The 14,070-nt window shown below is 45.8% G+C and overlaps 1 protein-coding gene across 1 annotated transcript in view; it reads right to left on the reverse strand.

Annotated features, from left to right (window-relative positions):
• Nucleotides 1-14,070, reverse strand: part of ERI3 (ERI1 exoribonuclease family member 3) — a 93,253-nt gene that overhangs the window by 39,311 nt on the left and 39,872 nt on the right. Inside the window, exon 5 of the mRNA XM_085311738.1 lies at nucleotides 8,264-8,336. Coding sequence (XP_085167864.1) covers nucleotides 8,264-8,336 — 73 coding nt within the window. The remainder of the gene's footprint in view (nucleotides 1-8,263; nucleotides 8,337-14,070) is intronic.

Below are 14,070 nucleotides of genomic sequence, written 5' to 3' on the forward strand. Positions count from 1 at the left end.
GAAACAGGCTTTTACTCGGCACTTCTTGTTAAATAACAAAGGAGGGAAGTGTCCCTCTGCCGTGGGACAAAGCRGGCTGTTTCTTTAAGGCCTCTCCTGGATGCCCTTTCCCTTTCAGATAACTATTCTCTGACTCCCTCCTCTTCTCTCTCCCTTTGATTTAAGAGTTCCTCTCCTGGCCCTGACAGTAAGGTATTTCTGTCCCACAGATTATAACTCACTCTGGGCTATTATTCAACTCCCAAGCCCTGGCCCTGCTGCATTTAGTCCAAACATAATATCCTTCATGCATATATTATCTGTCTCCCTATTATCTGGAATCATTTCGGAATTAAATTTCAGTCCTGCAATATTGGCTTGAAGAGCGGCTCGCTTTATGGGCTAGTCAAAGGTTAGAATACCAATCAAAATAACACTGCCGATGCAGAGAGACATTTTAATATTCCAAAACCCGGTAATTGTAAAAGGACATAATATTTTTTCTCTGATTACCCCAAAGGCAACACATGTTAACAAGGCGAGGGAGAGAGTGAAAGAAATTTCAGAGTTCAGACAGCTGCGCGACAGATTTAAAGGAGAAGTCGTGTAAGGCTGCGGCGCTCAGGCAGCGGGAGCAGGAGGGCTGTCCTGCCCGGCCGCGCCGCGCCGCGCACCCTCGCCGCCTGCTCCGCGGATGCCGCCCGCGGCGCGCGGCATTCGTGCCAGGCACGAGCACGGGGCTCGCGCGCTCCCAGCCGCCTTCGAGGGGACGAACCAGCGAGAGCTGCGCCGAGACGGACGGGCAAAGATTATCACGGTAGAAGAAACCGCCACGATCGGCTGGCCTGACCTTCTGCACAGGCCGTGAGACTGCCCCAAATTAATTCCTGTTCGAACCAGAGCTGATCTTCTCAGGAAAAARCCTTCCGTCCTGAGCTTGAGAATTCACCACAGCCCTCGGTAAGTTGTTCCATTGGTTAATTACCGKCACTGTAAAAATCTGCACCTGAATTATCTCGCTTCGGCTTCCAGCCACTGGAACTGCTTGCGCTTTTCCCAACTAGACTAAAGGAGATGCTCGCAACATCTTGGCTCTCCGTTTAGRTATTTAGGGACTACAGTCAAGTCACCCTTACCCTTCTCTCCAGTAAGCTAAACAGCTCCCAGGGTCTTTACTGTAAGGCAAGTGCTCTYGTGGGTCTTCACAGTTCTTATCAACAGCCTTCAAGTTTCCAGAATCCTTTGGGATGGGTAGACTCCGSAGAGGGACCAGGACCCCATATGGGTCAAACCAGTCCCAAACAAAGAGGTGATCCAGCCCCTCTGCTCCCGCTCACTATTCCCTGTTTGTAAATCCAACCGCATCAGCCTCCTGGGTGCAGTATCTGCACACTTTATCAAAAATGATTTTTATGTTTTCTTTCAGGGCATTGATAAAAGTGTTAAATACAAGAGGTCTGAGAAATAGATCCCTGTGGGACCCCACTAGGAAGACATGCACTCCATGATGATTACCCATTTACAATTAAATGCTAGGAGCTGTCAGTTTGCTCGTTCTTAATCAATGTAATGTGTGCCATGTTGATTTTGTATCACTCTTGTTTCTTAATCAAAATGTCATAAGGTACCAAGTCAAATGCCTTCCAGAAGTATATTACATTGACATGGTTACCTTTATCAACCAAACATGTAGTCTCATAAAAAAAATATCAAGTTAGTTTGAAAAAGATCTAGTTTCCATAAATCCACATTGATTGGCATTATATTACCCTCTTTTCATTCTTTATTAATCAACTATGATATCTAGCTTTTCATTACTTTGCCCAGAATTAATGTCAAGCTGATAGGGCTATAATTACTTCATCGGTCATCCCATTTGCCCTTCTAAATTACTGGTACAACATTAGCTTTCTTCCAGTCCTCTACAACTTCCCCCATGTTCAAAGACTTATTAAAAGCAACATTAAGTCCAGGGCTTCTCAGCCAGCTCTTAAAACTCCTGTAAACCAGTTATGTAGAATGCCAAGTTAAAGCTGCCACTTCATCACAAAATCCTGTTGTAACAGGAAATGTTCTGCTCAATGATACAACATCCTCTGCCTTTCCATGTACACAGAAGAGTATTTAATAAACAGTTATTATGCTGTTATAAGCAATTATTCCATTTTCTTCCAGTTCTGAACCAATGCCATTGTACCAGACACTTTTCCTTCCTAATCTACGTGGGAAAGCCAGTTGTAATCCCCTTAATCCTAGAGTTGTTTTTCCTTCTGCTTCCTTCCACAACCCTCTGTTACTCCTCCTGCCTTCTCAGAGAGACCCCCAAAGGCCAAGAGCTGCAGAGCCAGGGATGAGGAGCCCTGGGAATGSTCCAAGCAAGCTCCTGCAGGAAGAAGGTATGACAGGGGCTCAGYGAGCCAACAAAGCTCATAAGAGGCTGTTTGCACTAAGTGGCAACACCTACTCCTGCACTTAACACCACAACTGTGAAGCACTCTGCCTGAGGAGTCCTTTTCGGTCATCTGATCGTACAATCCATTACAGATAGCCAATAACCAAATAAACAGGCAACTGATAACAATCACAGCAAGTCCTTAAGAGGTTAGACCTCATGAAAAGTCTCCTCATTTCAGGAATCCAGGCCAAAACACAAACCATTTCTCAATTGCATCCATTTCAATGTTCTTTGTCCAAAGCACTTGAGAAACTTTCAACATAAGTGCCTGCCCATACCAAAGGCAGAAAGAATTGTTAATTCAGAGGAGAGACAAAAAGCTGTTAGCAAATCTTTATTTGTTTAGGATGTGTTTGTTTCTAGTTGCCAAATATTAACAAAAACATCCCATTACATGCTTCCTCTGTCTTATTTCACAAAGTAAGTAGGTGACCTTAAAACATTTGTGCATATGCATTAACAGTTTGCCTCCACGCTATGAATACCCACAGATCAATAAAAGCCAGGCCTGGAAAAGGCCAGCTCTGCACAGCGCCTTGCCTTCCCCAGTGCAGACACGCTGTGCTCCCCAAGGCTTTGTCAGTTCTGTTTCATGATGCCCCAAGAAAGAAAGTTGCATTCATCCACCCATCTCATTCAATCCTTGCCTTTCATACGCCAATCACTACACAGAACTGCTTCTTTCTCCAAATAGCTGTTCCATTATTTTATGAATGGCGATAGTCAGGATCACTTACCCTCCCTTGGATGGGGAACTTAAAGAGGGCAAAGCAGGAGTGTACAGCTGCAGTCACACTACGTGATGTGGAAAACAACACTATGTCAGCCAGTGAGGACCATATGAGATAAAACTTTCCCCCTTTCCCAATATATCTATGCCTCTTTGCACTTCTTACCCCTAGCTGCTGTTGGATGACCTCTGAAGCTTTCTCCAGCACCTACTCCCTTTACAGCGACAAAAYCAGGCACAACAACACATGCAATCCGGGAAATGTAAACACAATGGGCCAGCTGTACGGGGGCAGGTGACAGAAACTCTTCAGAGAAGCCCAGGCTGGTGACAGTCAGCCACAGCAACCTCCTACCCTTGCACTGCAATGCCACCTGCTACATAGTCACCTGTAACTGCCACTGTCTACCCAGAACATATTACAACCCTTGCACAAATCAAGCAGAAATCGTCATTAGAGCAAGTCAAACTGAACCTTGAAAGCAAGGCATTCAAACTGCAGGGGAAAACAAATAAACCCTCCTGGACATCAGGAGGAGGTTAAACTAGGAATAGTTTTCTGTCTCCTTGGAAGCACCCACTATTACTGTACCTGAAGACAGGCTACCCACTGTGAACAGGAATAAAAGATGGTCACGAAGGCAGCCGTCCCGAGGAAAGGGGCAACTTTATGATGGGTCTAGTTCTAGCTCAAAGGGTGGATTATCTTTTTAAAAAGTAAATAAAATATTTTAAAAAGAATAAAACTAACTTTTACTGGTCACACAAAATACTTCATATTGTCTGGAGAAGAAACTGAAGATGAGAGTGGCATATGCAAGTGTTAAACATGGAATAGCTTCTGTAACCTAATTCTAGAGTCATGGAACTAGCAAAGTGCTTTTGTGCCAGCTATCACACAACAGTTATCCTGTACTGGAAAAGAGACAGCTAAGCAAGAATATGACAGAGGTCTATGAAATCTAGAATAGCCCAAGAGAAGTCCACTTTGTTACTCTTTTTCACAACACAAGATCTAGGCCCACGAAAATGATCAGCCAGTACCTTTAAAAGAAACGAAAGGGCATGCTTCTTCACACAACACGTGAACAAAGARAGTGAAATTAATGCATAATTAAATAGCAAAACTCRTTGCTGCAGGATGCCATAAAAACCCAAAGCATGAACAGATTCAGAAAAGGACTAGCGAGTTTCTGGTAGACAGACACGGTAAACACACTGGGTGCTAGACAGAGCGATCCAGAAGCAGCCTCCAGCCAAAATCCCTTGAAGAGACGATTGCCGGGAACGTGTAACCAGAGAAAGCTGACTCTGAYCCTGCTTTCTGTTACATCCTTCAAGCACCTGCCACTGGCCTCTGGCYGAAGGAGAATCTGGGCTAGGCAGACCTTTGGTCTGGCCATTCTTATACCTTCATCTTCACTACCTTTCTAACATTTTTCCTGCATAAATTAATCGTAAGAAAGGACTCTGGTGCCAAAATCTATCTTCATCCCTCTTCTTCCACTTAGTTACTCCTCCTACCAACAAACTACCCTCCAGTCTGTGACACGCTCACAAACGCCAAGGTGCTGGCGCTTCCACTGCCCACTGTGCTCTTCACCCCCAGGCTCTGGGCTGCCCTGCAATCTCAGGAGACACAGCCTCAGCCTAACACAACCCTTCCGTGTGGGAAGTTTGTCATGGAAAGGACACTCAGCCTCACTGATTCTACTGCTAAGCAAGCAAGAACTGGAAAGATAAACCACAGAGGCTCCCCAAAGAGCAAAGGAAGCATGAACAAGAGCTGATCCTTGTGTTAGAATAAGCACTAAAGATTTTAACCAGGCTACCTGACAATACTCATGGGGCAGTAGCTCGGTTCTAGCTTGTTAGTTGCAGCAGCTTTCTTATCCCCCTAAATCCTACCCACAGCCTCTTGCTTTCTGCACACTTCGCTCCACCAGTGTCCCTCACCTCTGGCATTAAGCGTTCTGCTATTTCAGTCCTGAGCATCCAGCAAAGAGTACACAGCTCAGGTCCTGCATCTCAGTSCTAACCCTACAGTGCCTCTGCTCATCTACATGACAGGCACATAAGGCAAACTGGCAGACAGGATGGTGAGTCTCTACTGAGATGGTTTAGGGGGATATCTGAGACGCTGCAGCATTCAAATAAAGCCTCCTCTGCTCTCCCAGAATGCTTAGCTAATCGAAGTGAAGAACATGATAAACTCTCTGCCCCAAGACAGCTCTACACTGACAGTTCACTAGAGATACAAGATCGCTCAGTGACATTAAAAATGTCAGCAAGCACCAATCAGGCTTGATGGAAAGGATGCATTAGCAGGCAGGGGGAGGCGGAGGATGGGGCACAGGGCAAGGTAAAACTTCTGCAAACTCTGCCAAGTATATTTTTTTCCTTCTGCCATCCCAGAAAGCTTCTTCATAGATCCTGAGACACTGGTGGCCACCATCACTGCCCAAGGCAACAGTCAGGTGTGGAGCTCACCACCACCAGCACTGCCAGATCAACGCAGAAAGGTTTTCTGGGGCAACACAAGAGTGGTGACCAGCAAGGACCACTGATTCCTGTATTCAGCCTGCTCARAAGGTAAGTTGTGGAAACTCAGAAAGGGGGTTGAAGACACAGGGCGCTTGTAGCACAGACGTGGCAAGGGAAAGAGTTTATTAGACAAGGAAACCTGAGAATGACTGTTGCGTCAGCTTGAGAAGAGGGAGTGCTTAGCTCTAGAGGCTCTCTAGCAGAGGCAGTACAGATGAGAACAGTTTCTTTAAATGACATAAAATGTAAATAATAATAATAAAAAAGTGTGGGGGGAGCTAGGGACTGTGCAGGGAATCTGGAATGCATCTTGTTGCTGCTGCACTACACATAGGTATACAAGTCTGCCCCCAACTCCCCACAAACACTTCACAGTGTAGAATTGAGCCTGTATTTTTTCTAGCACACAGTCCCACTATTTGGCATTGCTTGTGTTTGCTGCTGTAGTTCYCTAATTCAGCAGGGTCCTCTTGTTAATGTGCTCCCAGAGATCCAAAAGAGAGACAACAGGATGCAGATGGAGCTACTATTCTGCAGCAAATTGCTTCCACCAGATATGCCATTTAAATGAAAAAAAATCCCTTTTTCTTAACATCAGAACAATCCAAGTCTTTGCCATTAACCATGACCTAGAAATTAGCAGTTTCACACTGACCCCAACACCTTTACTTCACAGACCAGGTTGGAGGCATCCTCAACCTGGGAGGTATTTCTAAGCCAGGAACTTGCCAGAGGGAGAGGAAAAGGCGATGCTTGAGCTATAATGGGAAGGGCAGGGGGGCTCTTTACCTGTCCATCCTTATTTGTCTCATACTAGTCACTCAAAAGTTGAGACACACTGAGACCCCACTGGGTCTCACTGYTCAAACAGAATTATTTATCTAGGCTGGAAATCCTCTCTCGTAAAAACACACATGCAGTTCCCCCACAGCACCCACAGTCAGTGGGMAGCAAGGGGCAGGGAAAGCTCCTCACCCCAGGGTGAGAGCAAACCCCAGGGGAAGCAGCTCTTAGTCACGAGACAAAAAGGTCTCCTCCTCTTCCAGTTTTAGCTCTGTGCTTGGTACTTCCCTGATGCTCACCAGCCTTCAACTTAATACCATATTAGTTGTTGAAGCACCACACACAAATATCCGACTCAAAGACCAGCCCCTTGCCTGCCTGTCTAACTGTATTATGATGAATCCCAGCTCCTAATATGCTGAATCCAAGAGCCTTGAACTACAGGAAAGAGCCATAAGACATTCATCCTGGGGCCCAGAGGAAAAGCACAGCTGGATCAACCTACTTCTTAGTAAACATCAAGGTATACAGGGATTTTTTTTATTATTCTTATTTTACAGCCATCAACCTGCCGGTTATACAGCTGCTATCCATTCAACAGAAGTTTAGTGAACTTCAAATGGCGATCATTAATGGTCACTGAACTGCAGAATGCCCCAATGTGCTTTCAGATTTCATTTACCAAGGACCAGCAATCAGCCAAAAGATTTGCTCTGACAGCAGGGAAATACAAGACCCCTTGACAAGTTCAGTCGGGAATGTGCTGCCAGCATCCCTTGTTAAGTTCATGTTCTACCCTATTTGACGGAACAGATCATGCAAATTGTCCTTCTGCGGACGCTCAGCCTGTCACTCACGTTTCCATTTAAAACAATAAATAAATAAAAGGACAAAAGAAAAACCTAYACATACAAAGAGCTGTTTACTAGCAAATTCCATTTACCAAGACTCCTAATTATCAGAAAAAGGTGCAGAAACCCAAATAAAACATTAAATTGGATGGGAGAGGGGAATCGTACTCATCCAAATGCTTAACCAGAAGGGCCATCCCAATATCTCTTGTGTACAGTCTCCAGCACCCCACACTGTCACTGCTTGCACAGTTGCATTTTTTTTTTCCTTGTCACTCCTATTTGCCACTTATGGCATCACCATAATTTTCTGTGCAGATGGAGCATCAGAGCAAGGAGACCTGTTGGATACACGACAAGCTACTCTTCAGTCAGCAAGAGACAGTACGGAGCAACAGAAGATACAGCACAGTAAAGCACAAAGTATTTCTCTTCGCAAGGCAAATGCAGGTCCCTCAAGTGGATATGCTGCTGAGACAGTTCCCCTCTTCACAGCATAAGGGGAATCRCTGGCTTTTACACTGGGGGATTTCCAGGTGTTTTCCAACCAGAATTCAATCTGAAGGGAAGTGCACTCCTAGGAGCCTTAAACTGCTGGAAAAGTCAGCAAGACAAGGACAGCACCGGCCCTTCTTTGCTGAGGAGGGGCCTCACAGTGTTCTGCTATTATGCAGAGACACTGTGCATGCCACAATGGGACTCCCCCAGCTGCAGAACGCATCCCATCAGGTACAGGAAGACTCTATCAGAGGAGATACAATAGGGAGCCAGAGGACTCGCTCAGCCCATCTTCTGAGAAAATAACTCATTTCAATGCAAAGCAGCAGTAGTTATTAGACACCTCCTTAAAGAGGAAAGGAAAAGAGAAAGGGGAGGGGGAAGAGAGGGAAACAGGGACCGTGGCAGTTTGCACAAAAGTACCTTTTTCAGATTAATCCACTGTTTGAAGTAATCAGCAACCGGCAGTCCTAAGTACTGGCATTGTCCTGGTAACCTGTAAGAGAGAAGAGAGAGCAGGTTTGATTCGATTACTGTGTCCTGACAACATAAACTCTGTTTTATTAAGCACACGTGATACTGAGATGGAAGAGATCCTCGAGTCCGCTGTAACATGCTGCACATCAGAGGGACCCTTGGCTCTTGGCAAAAATGTCTCAAAAGAACACAATTTGGCTGACATTTAAGGTACATCCAGCTGCCTCCAGGCTGCTGGACACCTTCTTGCATGCTGAATATTTTAAATGGGAACCGGGTGTTACTGCAGCCTGGAGCTGCTCTCCACAGTGGCTAGCTTGCAAACACGACCAGAGCATCCAGGCTGTCCTTAACTAAGTGAACTCATCTCAATTCCCTGCAAAACCCTCCTGCGCACCCTGGGGCTTACAGGGCAGACAGAAGGACTGACAGAAGACACATCAGGACAATTCACCTGTGGTGCCTTGTTGCTTTCTCCACTTGGCCTTTATGTATAAAACACTGAGTGAGACTCGAGGGAGGAAGGGAGGTGCCGATGAACTCATTTTTGAGTAGTAATGCTGCAAGGCCACCATTTTTAGGAGTGTGCTGAGAAAGTTGAGGTTGCTTTTCAAGCAGATGCTGGAAGAAGAGGGTAGTCACAGCTCTGAGGATGCAAAGTGTAGCAAGCTGCCTCAGTAAGGGTGTGAGAGCCAGCACTCAAAGCTGTCAGCGTGCATATTTAACCTCCCTCCTCCTACAGCCAGCAGTCAGAATAGGGCTTACAAAACAAATCTCTATTGAAAAAAGGAGGATTGCCCGAAGGGACAAGGAGACCCCAGGATTTTGAAGCTGCTTCTCCCAGGGTTGCCAGCCCCAGCGTATTCGCAGGGTAGCTGTGAAGTGCCTCCCTGTCAGGAGAAGGGAAAGGCTGAGTAGCAATGCTGTGCAACTCCAGCAGAGCCTGTGCGGGGAGATGAGTTATGGGAGTTTTCTCCAGCCAGTTTGATCTGATCAAGAGTAATTGATGGATCTTGTTCATTCATGTACTGCTGAGCATGCCTGGGGCACCGGTCATAAGATCTTTAACTGAAGAAAAGGAACACCCCAAATAAATATGTCAGCTAAATAAATGACTAAATTAGATCCGTTTGTGTGTGTTAAAAGCTACAACCCCAGGAACTGGCCTTTGAAAATGCAGGGGTGTATGAAAAGCTCACAATTTCCTTGGACATCCAAGTGCTTTCAGGGGGACTTTGTAGGGGAGGAGGGAAGAGCTGTGCCAGTATCATCTGGCCAAACATCCCAATGCAGACTCCATCCAGAGCAAAATCTCCCACTCTGTATAAGGAGAAGAATGGATAATCCAGACAGGACTTTGGCTTCAAGGCTGAAATTAAGGAAATTTCTGCTCAGATGTTAGCACAAGCCAGACACACTGCCTAAATTTAGTTAGGACGTACCTTCAGCACCCATACAAAGTGTTGAGCTCAGAGCCAATCCCCCAGCGAAACAGGGCAGTACCTCTTCAGACTTACAAGCAGTTATGCTTGTCAGGGGTGACAAGAATCACTTTTAGATAATGTGAAATTCAGGTTATTGCAGTACCTGAGGAATAGTCCTGCCTCAGTTCTGCCTCCATTTCAACAGAAAGAAAAGGAAGCAAGCTAGCAAATACACCTAGAGGAATCTCCCAGGGGTATGTGGCCCACAGAGCCAGCACACACTGCGAGCCCTGCTTAGGTTAAAGAAAAGAATGGACTCTCTGTGCCAAAATTGAATGCAAGGTCCTAAAAAAGAAGTACACAGCATCATTTAAGAGCAGCAATTTATGTCATACAAAGATTTGTATAAGCCGGTCCAGAGGAATCTCTTTGAAAGCAAGAAGTCTATCAGGAGAACAAGCTTGCAAACAGGACTAAGACAATCTGCAGGGGTAAGGGGTAAGCAATGCAACTTGACAGCATGGTCTCATCTCTGGGCATGGCTCATCTGATGCTAGTCCCATCACTCTGAAATAAACCACCTGGAGTCACTCCTTGCAATTGCATAACAGAGCTGTCACATAAAAAGCAGCCTGACCCATGCATTTTACAGCCATTACACATAAGTCCATGACATCCCAGAGCTGAACAGACTCCACCACCCCCACCAGTGTACCAAGAAACTTATCCATGACAGAAGTTGCTTTCTATTGGTGCCAAAATTAAAAAAAAAAATCAGAAGCAAAAGGCAACATCCAAAACAAAGGATCAGTTTAATACCACCATATGATCAGCTCAATGTCTTAGACTAGTCACAATTGGCTAGAGAGGATTATGACAGCAGTTAGCAAAAGGTGTGTTATTAAAAGCAGGGGTTCTCCTCCCAGCTTAAAAGGCATTCATTAATACAAGTCTCTGTCTAGTTCCAGTTGGAAAAATACTCACCTACCATTTGGATAGGGCCAAAGACAAGTCCGTACAACATCATTCTTGTTAGCCCAACGAATTGACAGCTAACCTCCCCAGTGCAATGAATGACATCTAAACCACTGCCATCCCTGTGGGACCAAAAGGCCCAGGAATCTGGAGAGTCTGGTTCTACTTCTACCCTGAGACTCACGGGAGTATGCCCTGGGCACTGGACAGTGGATCTTTAATTGGAGAAAATAAATGTTCCAAATAAATGTGTCAACTAAATAAATGACCCATTTTTGTAAGCAAGTAACATAATGCCAGAAACTGTCTGCGAAGCTGTGTGACCTCAGGACATTCCCCATCCCCCTCTGCACTTGTGATCTCCTCATTTCATGTTAGCACCAGAGACACTTCTCCAGGAAGTTTGTGAAGCACTAGAAGATCTACACACATGCTATAACCTGGGCAGGCTGTCAGCAGCAAAGACCAAAGCTTAAAAACACCAGTCTGCTCCTTGAGCTGGGATACAGCCCCTCTATGAGTCTGTCTTTAGCAATGTACTACAGTTCTAGTCCACCCAGGGTACGCAATATTCCCTGTACACACAAACAACTGGGGGCTCTTACTGCCCAGAAATCAGGTCTCCATCTAGCTACAGCAAGGAAAACACACCTCCACAACCACTCTTCCTCACCTCCAAGCCTTTTGCCTGCAGTGGCCCCACAATCCACAGCCCTGGTAACCTGGCAGGAGTCTCTCCAAGGTCTTTCCCAGGTTGGAGAAACAGGGCACACCTGTGGCTCTCCTCATGGGCAACAAAACTGTCAAGCCCCTTAAGAAAGTATCTCCATTTATCAGGGTCACCATTCACTGAAGCAGCTCATTTGGCAAATGCACTCTTTCTATAGTAAGGCTTCCTGCTTTGGCAAAACTCAGCCTTGATCACTGGGGGCAGCTTTGGGCAAAGACCTCCATCTTTGGCCCTCTCTCTGGTAAGGGAGAAGAGAGTGTGGCATGCTTCATTCAACATCCCGTGATCCTTTCAGCTTTGGAATTAGGTCTCTCTGCCTTCCCWAACAGGGAAGTTCTTACTTCCTTGGGAAGGAAGGTGGATCTGAAAAGCACCACTTTTCATGACTGCAGCTGATATGAAGAAACTTGAAAATGGCTGTGGGATTTTCCAGCCTCTCAATGCAGCTCTGGCAACATCTGTCCTTTCAGCAGTAGAGATGGGAGCACAGGTGAAGAAGCCTGCCTCCAAAACACAGGTCCCTTTGGGACTGAAGAGGAAGTCACAGAAGGCACTGCAGAACAGTTCTCAAGGCAATGGAAGAGCAGCTCTCCTCTGCCAGCCAAGCTCTCCCCGGCCTGCGGTCAGCAGCAGCAGCTACATGCCATTTTTGGAGAGCTTCATCACCCTGGGCTCCATTTTCCATCCACCCCTGCTCCTCCATACACAGCAGGATAAATGGGGCTTGGAGATGAATGAGATGTAAATAGGAGGCGAGGTCACATGGCTGCATTTCTCCCGTTGAAGCCAGCTCTCTCCAAGCCAGTAAGAAGCACACAGCTTGGCGGTGATAAACGGCCTTGCTTTAGTTATCACTTCCCTTAAGTTAAGGATAGCAGTCTAGTGATGGATGGGCGGGATTCGGTTATCAGGGAAGGCTGTCAGCAAGAGTTGCCTATCTCCACACACATTTAGCAGGGCATCATTATGCGATGGCATGAAGTTAAAATATGATCAAGAGTATTGAAAGAAAGAAAGAATGGGATTAAAAAAAAGGTAAATTGAGCAACAATAAAGGAGCATGAGGCGAGAATGTTATCATACTAGTGACACCTTTTATCTCGGTCTGGTTAGCTAGAACAGGGCACAAATTGGTCCTTCCTCCACTATTGTATCCTCTTGTACAAACAGAGGCAGATAAAATGTGTCACCAGTGCGATAGCATATCAATTTAACCCTAATTATCCAAGGGGTCAAGCTAAGAAATAGGGGTTTCTCATTTCAACAGGTTCCTCCATCTCTGCTCGGAGCTACCACATTAATATGGAAGGGGGAGGGGCAGCCATAATTGATTTCCGTCACTCAGGTGGTCCTAGCATATAAAAAATTAATGCTTGATTCTCCCAACTAATCAGAGCTGGTTAATGTCCATCTGCTTCTGGGTTCAGAATGTCAGCAGACAAAGAAATTGGGCCACTTTCTAAACACTGGGTGTATTGATATTGAGCCAGTTAAAAGAACAAGTCCCTCTTCTGGAAAGATAAAGGGACATTAAATCTTGATATTTATAGACCTGGTCTCAGCCTTCAAAAAAATCCATGCACTAGAGACCTTGAGTTGTAACAGATACAGAACGTTTTAATTGTGTCCTGGCCAACCCACTGCACTGGGCCACGAAAGAGAGGGCAGGCACCCACCACCCCATGGAAATCCATTTCGCATCCCCCCTGTCGCTGGAGGTGGGTGAGAAAGTCTGAACAAAGATAAGTGGATGCAGCAGTATACAACAGCAACAAGGCGGGAGCCTGAGAGGAGAGCTGGAAATCCCTCGTGGTCCTGTTCAAGGCAAGGCTAGGCAAGGCATGGCTCGAATGGTCCCCAGCCTTGGCAATACTGCTCTGTTTTGACCAACTATAGAATCTCTGCCAGGTGCTCTTGTATCACAGTTAAAGAGGAAACAATTTCTCTTCRGACTCTGGAAAGCTGAGGAAAGCTTGGGTGTCTTCTTCTAATGCAGAAAGCTGGCAAGGGAATAATATCCACATGCTGAGGCACATGAGATGCTTTAAYAGAGAAACAGTGCTACAGAAGGCAAAATCACATCAGTCAGCACTGAATCTTACACCAGCTGAAGGAAAGATAGAAATTTAAAGCATTTTAACTAAACTTGCACTCTCCCAAAACTGATCCAAAGCAGCAGGTTTCAATGGCCTGGGGATGCAAAGACATGAGATCCTCTTTCAAAGAACTGACAGGAGCTTGTTGAGAGGGTGGAGATGGCCAGAGAGCGCTTTGCCAAAATAAATGCACCCTACCAGGAGCTCTTTGCCAGTGCTATGTAACAGCACCCAAACAAGCACAGCACTCCAGGCATACAGCACAGCCCAAGCCAACTAGCAATCTGCTAAAGTTAAAATACGTTGACTCATGCTTCCAAAAAAACCACCCAAAACTCACCCCCTGCTCCCAGTAATTCAAGTTAGAATAAGGTAGTTTTATCTATGCAGTCAAAGGCTTTAGAAGGGAAATGTCTCCTCCCCATCTGAGCACTGAATGCAGCCCTGGTGCCCACATCCTCCATCACCTCACTGGCAAAAACAATGTCCCATGTGTCATTTCAGCCCAGGTGCAGTCACCCAAGCCTT

Source organism: Rhea americana, unplaced genomic scaffold (genome assembly GCF_003343005.1).
Source record: "Rhea americana isolate MKP2758 unplaced genomic scaffold, rheAme1 scaffold_35, whole genome shotgun sequence".
Taxonomy (NCBI): Eukaryota; Metazoa; Chordata; class Aves; order Rheiformes; family Rheidae; genus Rhea; species Rhea americana.